The 7,181-nt window shown below is 42.9% G+C and overlaps 1 protein-coding gene across 2 annotated transcripts; it reads left to right on the top strand.

Moving 5' to 3' along the window:
* Positions 1-1,430: 1,430 nt before the first annotated feature.
* On the top strand, positions 1,431-6,023 carry LOC310936608 (homocysteine-responsive endoplasmic reticulum-resident ubiquitin-like domain member 2 protein; the record flags this gene model as incomplete). 2 transcript variants are annotated; one of them, XM_083900686.1, is made up of 5 exons in its annotated part: positions 1,431-1,544; positions 3,034-3,388; positions 3,685-3,762; positions 4,589-4,702; positions 5,841-6,023. In XM_083900686.1, the coding sequence occupies exons 2-5, from the start codon at positions 3,242-3,244 to the stop codon at positions 6,021-6,023; spliced, it is 522 nt and encodes a 173-aa protein (XP_083756812.1). In that variant the 5' UTR covers positions 1,431-1,544; positions 3,034-3,241. The 2 variants fall into 2 exon arrangements, with proteins under 2 accessions (XP_083756812.1, XP_083756813.1); XM_083900687.1 differs by having other exon boundaries at positions 1,508-1,544; positions 3,042-3,388.
* Between the last annotated feature and the right edge of the window lie 1,158 nt (positions 6,024-7,181).

Here is a 7,181-nt window from a genome sequence, read left to right as displayed (position 1 = left end):
CCCACTCAGTCTCTGACCATCGCCACGTTTTGGCTATGCGTTCAAAACGTAGCAAGTAATTCTCAATATCCTCACCCCTCTGATATGGTGGTATCTTGGGTTCCCCATACAGTCTCCACTCTTGCCTTTGCAGCTCGTCTCTGTCACCTGCATCAGACAACCGAAGGGAAGGTACCTCCAACGGTGTCTCTGGGTTCCCACGCCGAGGAGCTGGAGTTGGCAGTTGAAGCATGGGGCTGCTTGCTGTCTCTGTACTTGATGTTGCTGGGACCAGTAGGGATGGAGCAGGTGGTGGTCGTGGAAGAGACATTCTCAGGCCTCGGATCTCTGCCAATACACCCTCCTCTCTGCTGTTCTGTGCCTCCAGGAAGTTTCTTACCATCGTCAGTATCTCTGGCCCTGGACCACCTGTTGCTGCTGCTGCTTGGGCTGTAGGTGCTGCCCACGCTCCCGCCATTCCTTTGTCTTCCTCCACTGTATCCCAGACCGCGTCAGCCTCAGCTGCTGCCGCTTCCTCCTGCTGCTGCGGCTGCTGTTGTCTCTGAGAACGCAGCCCTGTGCGCTGTTTTGGGAGGTAAAAATTTTTCCGGCTAGCCATCCCACTTCTGACACCATATGTCACGGGGTTCTACTGCAACTCTTTTAATTTGACAAAAAATTTAATTGGGAGAATAGGGATTCAACCTAAGTATCTCTGGGTCTTGTTCACGAGTGATGTAAAAATGGAGCGAGAGATCGACAGACGGATTGGTGTGACGTCTGCAGTAATGCGGACTCTGCACCGGCATGTCTTGGTGAAGAAGGAGCTGAGCCAAAAGTTGAAGCTCTCGTTACCGGTCGATCTACGCTCCCATCCTCACCTTTGGTCACGAGCTTTGGGTAGTGACCGAAAGAACGAGATCGCGGATACAAGTGGCCGAAATGGGTTTCCCCCGCAGGGTGTCTGGGCTCTCCCTTAGAGAGATAGGGTGAGAAGCTCGGTCATCTGGGAGAGGCTCAGAGCAGAACCGCTGCTTCTCCGCATTGAGAGAAGCCAGATGAGGTGGCTTAGGCATCTGGTTAGGATGCCTCCTGGACGCCTCCCTGGCGAGGTGTTTATTACCAGTAAATGTCTGAAAGTAAAGTATTGGCTTGTTCTTGTCTAAGTAAATGAATAATTTCTCATTTTTTAATTGTTAAATAAAGAAAATTGCATTTTGATTGAATAAATGCCAGAGAACAAAACTTTTGATTGGAAATATGATTATTATTATTATTAGCATCTCCTGCAGCAACTACCACATCCATGTAAGATATATATATTTTTTCTAAGTAACTTACTATATAATATAACTTATATTAAGAGTTTCTGGAATTTTGTTTCTCCTAACATTCTACGGCAACATAAAACATTTTATTTTGTAGACGGTTGTTGTGAAGAGGATGATGATGACGTATTTCCGCTCTCACACCCCGACGACATTTACAACAACAAGACGGAGGAGCCGAGCTAGCTGGCTAGCTGGTACGAAGAAGAGACACGACGGTGCCGGAGGAACACACAGGTACGGGAAGAGAAAGGCTCAGTGGAGCGTTACTGTGGCAGTGTCGGTTCCCTCCAGGGATGCCTCTAAGTGTGCTGTCAGTCGCCGCGGAGACGGTTTGTGATGAACGAGCTCCGAGCAAACGTCGGCGAAGCCACCGCTAGCCGAGGAGCTAACCCTGCTAGCCTGGGTTTACGACAGCGGTCAGAATATAAACAGGGCTGGACGGACCCCTCACAAAACATCAACAACAATGTTTACACGGTGCGCTTTGCTGTTTGTGTTGGTGAACAGAGTAGTCATCTGAGTTAGATTAACTCGAGTCAATTAATAGGAAGTTCGCTGTTTTGACCGGTTACTGTAAAACTGATGATGCAACAGGGCAGGTGTGAGGAAGTGTGAACTCAAACACCCCCCACCGACTTTCTCATGCGTATAGCGGAACAGTTTGTAACGATCTTCTGTTAACTTATTTACTATACTTTTCTCTGTGCTTCTAATAATTAGGATCAGGACAAGTTGTTATGGCCAAAGCCAAGACTATGATATAAAAGGTTATATTCTGCGCATAAATATTCGTATAATTAATATTGATATTTATCTAAATGAAAATACCAGATAAGTTAAAGTGTAATAGTAGTTTTAAACATCTTTTATAGACAGAAAACAACAAACATTGACATGTATTATCTTTTTTTAAATAATCGTTTTCTCTTTATTTAACTTACTCTTTGCACGCACTGTTGAGCACCAAACTTGGCGTGCACATCAGGACCTTCGAAAACTGCCATTAAATATTTGCAGAAAGTTGTCACATTTTGTATTCCCACACTTCTTCTTATTATTTTTAGCAGGTTGTGCACGGAGAGATAATCACAGTTCAAAGTTCTTGATTTTCACCACTCTTCATTTAACTCTTCTCGCAGTTCAAAGCCTCCCATCGCAGATCAAAGTCCTTCTTCTTCTAGAAAAGTTTCTGTCGCTTCATATTCTTACATATAGACCAATTGCGCGAAAGAATGCCACAATTGCCTTCATGGCAATTCATCATCTCAATTGTGAAAATTCATTTTAAGGAAGAACATGAAAACCCTACATTAGCCAGTTCAGTAAACAACTGTTGCCGTGACCTAAGTAATCGGTGACAATGATGCAGTCCACCTCAGATTTACTGTACACATATGAAAGGAAGATGAGGTGGCGTCTGTCTGAATGTTGCCAGGTTTCAGCTCAGACACTCGCTACCAACACCTTCCTTTGTCAGGTTACTGCAGCAATCACGGTAAGTAGCTAAATGTGTGTTCGCGTGAATGGGACGCGGCAGGGTTCTGCCTAGTTTATTCGTGTTTTTAGGTCCATGATTGTAACCTTTAAAGCCAGTCGTCATTTTGTGCAACAAATGTCAGAAAAGTCGTCCTAAAAGACGAGCAGCAGTCCTCACACAAAGGATACTGACTTGTAGATAGCATAAGCTAAATGAGAGTCCTGTTCTTCTGCTTTTTCCCCCTAGAAACGCAGAAGACACAAGACCAAGTGTGAATCTACTGGAAACCACCACTGATTTACAGATGAAGCAGATGTTGTAGAGGTTAAGCTTCTCAGGTGCAAAAGGGGCAGTTTTTTGGGTTGTGTTTGTGTCCAAAATGAAGATTTGAGGGAAGTGTAACACAGCTCTCCTAAGCTCAGGTTCAGAGCCCACATTTCTAGTAATATGAGCCATGGACTCTGGGGCAGTTGATAGTCCTGTAACCCTGGTCATTAAGGCCCCCAACCAGAAGTATGAAGACCACACCATTAACTGCTTCCTCAACTGGACTGTGGAGAGGCTGAAGAGTCACATCGCCAATGTGTACCCCAGTAAGCCGGTAAGTGGCGTAGATAGTTGGTGATATGTTGGTTTTAATTGGGATGAAGGAAAATTGACATGAAAAGGAGTTGAAAGTAAACAGTACAATCCACTTTACTGCTCAGATGAAGGCTTTGTATGTTCCTAACACATGACTCTCTTGTGAGGTTGTTAGCTGGTTTTGGATTATGCAGTGGATCAGCTACCATTGCCTAAAATATTATTGTTTAAAATACATAAAGACACATTTAAGCTGCTTCAAATTGTCTACATAGACTTTTCCTGTGCCAACAATTGTTGTTGTTTATGTTGTAGCTGTCTAAAGACCAGCGGCTGGTGTACTCAGGAAGGCTCCTTCAAGACCACATGCAGCTCAGAGAGGTGCTGAGGAAGGTGAGGTGATAAGCGGCGATAACTATAGAGTCTGTTTGTTGTGTCTGCGCAGACTCGGAACTTTTCACACGGATATGATAACGTTTTGTTTTTTTAGCCCTGCAAGTTTCCCAGCACATACTTAAAGAAAAAATGACAATTTATTTTTAATATACATAAATGGATTCAATCTTTAACCTTTTTAAAAAATAATAATAATAACAACAATAATAATAATAAGAAGGTATTATTGAGCTCTTGTTTTGTTTTTTTATGTCGGTGCTCCTTTTGTGCTCACATGACAAGAGTGGAAATGTGTGGTTTTCCTTCAGTGTGGAAACATGAGCTTGCTTGTATATTTCATGTTTCATGTAATTTCTGTGCATGTGAAAGTAAATTAAACTGATCACATAATTCACTTATTGTAGTGTAATTTAAGAACTCTTTACTACAAAGTGTGTGCTGCTGTTTAGTCCTCAAATCCTTTGATTGTGTGTGTTTTTGTATTTGTTACTTCCTTAGGACTTCCTTTTCTGTCATAAGCACTGACATTGTCAGGACCAGTAGTCCTCATTAGTCCTGGTCCTAATGAGGCAGAACCTCATTTTTGAGCAACTGGTTAAGTGTCGGACTTGTGTGCGTGCGAGCGAGCACAGATAGCGCCGTGAATGTGTGCAACTGCTGGGAAACTGGAACAGGCTGCCTGGGAAAACAATAGTTGATATATGATCAACAAAGCCAGAGCTTTGTCTCTGAATTCAGTTTTTTTTTCATACTAATCCTCTCTCTCCTCCCCCTCTGCTTGTTCTTTCTACCACTTCTGGGGCTCCTCTTCTCGACCCCACAGCAGGATGGATACCACATGATGCACCTGGTTTGCGCCTCACACAGTCCCCCCAGCTCGCCCGTGCCACGGAGCCCCTCCATGGCTAACTCCAGCTCTCCTGCCTCTGGCTCCAGCGTGAGTAGAGTGACACATCACTCCCACACATAGACCTCAAACAGTTTGTCCTGAGAGCCCTGGTGCAAACACATTACTAGAGGGAAAAGTGTTGTGTTAGTCAAATGTTTCCTTGCTTTAAATAGGTTTTCACTTTTAGTGCTAACAGCTTTCACACACAGTTACACTCTTAGAAATGAAAAATGCTAAGTAGAACCATATAAGGTTCTTCAGGTTGTCCTCATAGAAGAACCCTTTTTGGCGCCACCCTTTTTATAAAGGTTCCACCTGGAACCCTTTTAAAACCCTTTATTCAGGAAAGGGGTATTAAAAGGTTCTCTGAAATGGTTCTTACTGGAACCATTAGTGTTACCAAGAACCCTTTCTTCTGGAAAGGGTTTTTCAGAAGCAAATGGTTCCAGGTAGAACCTCAGCCCTTGTAGAAGAACACTTTTGGAACCCTTATTTCTAAGAGTGTAGGGTTGAATTAATTTGGGTGAAATGTCCAATTGCACTTCTCTAAAAGATATTGCTTCATATAACTTCATATGACTAAATTAAGTTTTAATTTACTTCCTACATTTGTGCTACCAGTTTAAGTTGTTTGTTTTTCCCAGTTTTTCCCAAAGTCCAACTCATTGACATTCATTATCATCATAATCAACTAAATTATATAATTAAATTTGGCTAAACCCTGAAGAGAATGTACTGTACTGTAGATGTCTAAGGCTACATCCTGCATACTATTATGTTTTCATTTGAAGACAGTATTTTTTAGATAAAAAATAATCTGCGTCTATGCCAGGACTCTTGTAAACAAACTGTATATGACATGACCATTCGGGTACACCGAATATGGACACACCAGTGTGAACAGGAAGTTGATTCTCTCCTCTTTAATTGTTGCCAGAGGAGGGATTTCTCTTATTAGACAGACGACAAGGTGAAATTATAAATGAAAGTAAGTGTCAAGGAAGCTGTTTTTCCACAGCTGACGTTTGGCTGATAAGAACCAATCGGAAAAGTGAATGCGGGCCAAAGATCTTAAGCCTTGTTTATTTATGCTTGTAGCTCTCCATGATGTATAGTCCCTCTCCTACTGTCCTAATACACCAATACAAAAACAATCACCACACTTTGATTGATGTGTTTATCTCAGGGTTCAAACAGTGCCAGCTCCTCCTCTTCGGCCACCACACCAAATCAGGACAGTCAGCCAGCATCCTCCTCCTCCTCCTCTTCTAATATCCCTTCTGTCCCTGGAAGTCATGACGGGCTGAGATATCGCGGCAGCTTCACTCCGTACAACCCTCAGAGTCCCCCTGGAGTTCATCAGTGGTAAGTCTGTCTCTGTTAATTCTATATTAATTTAGAAAAGAGCTGAAACCACTGATTGAGGCCATCAACTCCTAGGAAAAAAACATTTCTGACTTTATAAATCAAGTGGGATGTTGGTCTGTTTTCCACTAGACTTCCATTCAAATAGAGTTATTTTTCCACCCAGTCGCCCTCTGGTGGCTAACTGCTTACCCTGTCCTATTTCCTGGGCTTCACCCAAAGACTACATCCAAGTAAAGTCTATTAGTAGAGCAGAATAGCAAAACAATCATGTACATTTCAAAATGGCGCCATTTCCAACTATCTTTTACATCAGAACGTCATTTCCTGGGCAAATTTCAGTGATTTTGGTGTCAACTGATGGGTAAAAATTCTAATGAATAAATCAGAAATCATTTTAATATCTCTTTCTGCCATTTACTCAGAATATTTTCTAAAATAATGAACAAAAAGTTTTTTTGCATTATAGATGTGAATGTGAAAAATGTACATTGATGCTGATGTTCAGGCTATAATTGGTTATAACTAGGGATGCACCGATTAATCGGCCAGTGATCGGAATCGGCCGATTTTCACGTGATCGGCCGAAATCGGTGACCGGCTGATCAGTCAGAATATTCCAATCTTAATAAGCCGATCAAATGCACCCGCATCGCGCAGCATCAGCAACACATGTGCACGTGACTACACGCACATGTAGTAGAGTGTAGGGCTGGGCGGTATACCGGTTCACACTGAATACCGTTTTTTTTCCGTTATGATATTAATTTTTTATATACGGCCGTGCCGGTGTATTTGATTACACAACATCCGCGCACAGTCGCAGCGCTGTGGCAGTGCTGCGCCGCTGTTGTCTGCTTTGCGAGTGAGCGCACTGAACGAAGCCTGTCATATTTGGGACAAGAGTCAGGATCTTAAATCACTTGCACAAAACCTTTGATCAGCACTCAGCATTTGTTTGTTTGTCATTTAAACCTGTGCGCGCAGAGAGCGCGAGGCATTGTTGAGAGAGAGAGAGAGAGAGAGAGAGAGAGAGAGAGAGAGAGAAGAGAGAGAGAGAGAGAGAGAGAGAGAGAGAGAAGAGAGAGAGAGAGAGAGAGAGAGAGAGAGAGAGAGAGAGAGAGAGAGAGAGAGAGAGAGAGAGAGAGAGAGAGAGAGAGAG

This window comes from Microchirus variegatus (assembly GCF_963457635.1).
Source record: "Microchirus variegatus genome assembly, chromosome: 1".
In the NCBI taxonomy this organism is placed as follows: domain Eukaryota; kingdom Metazoa; phylum Chordata; class Actinopteri; order Pleuronectiformes; family Soleidae; genus Microchirus; species Microchirus variegatus.
This window is presented reverse-complemented; position numbering and strand designations above follow the sequence as displayed.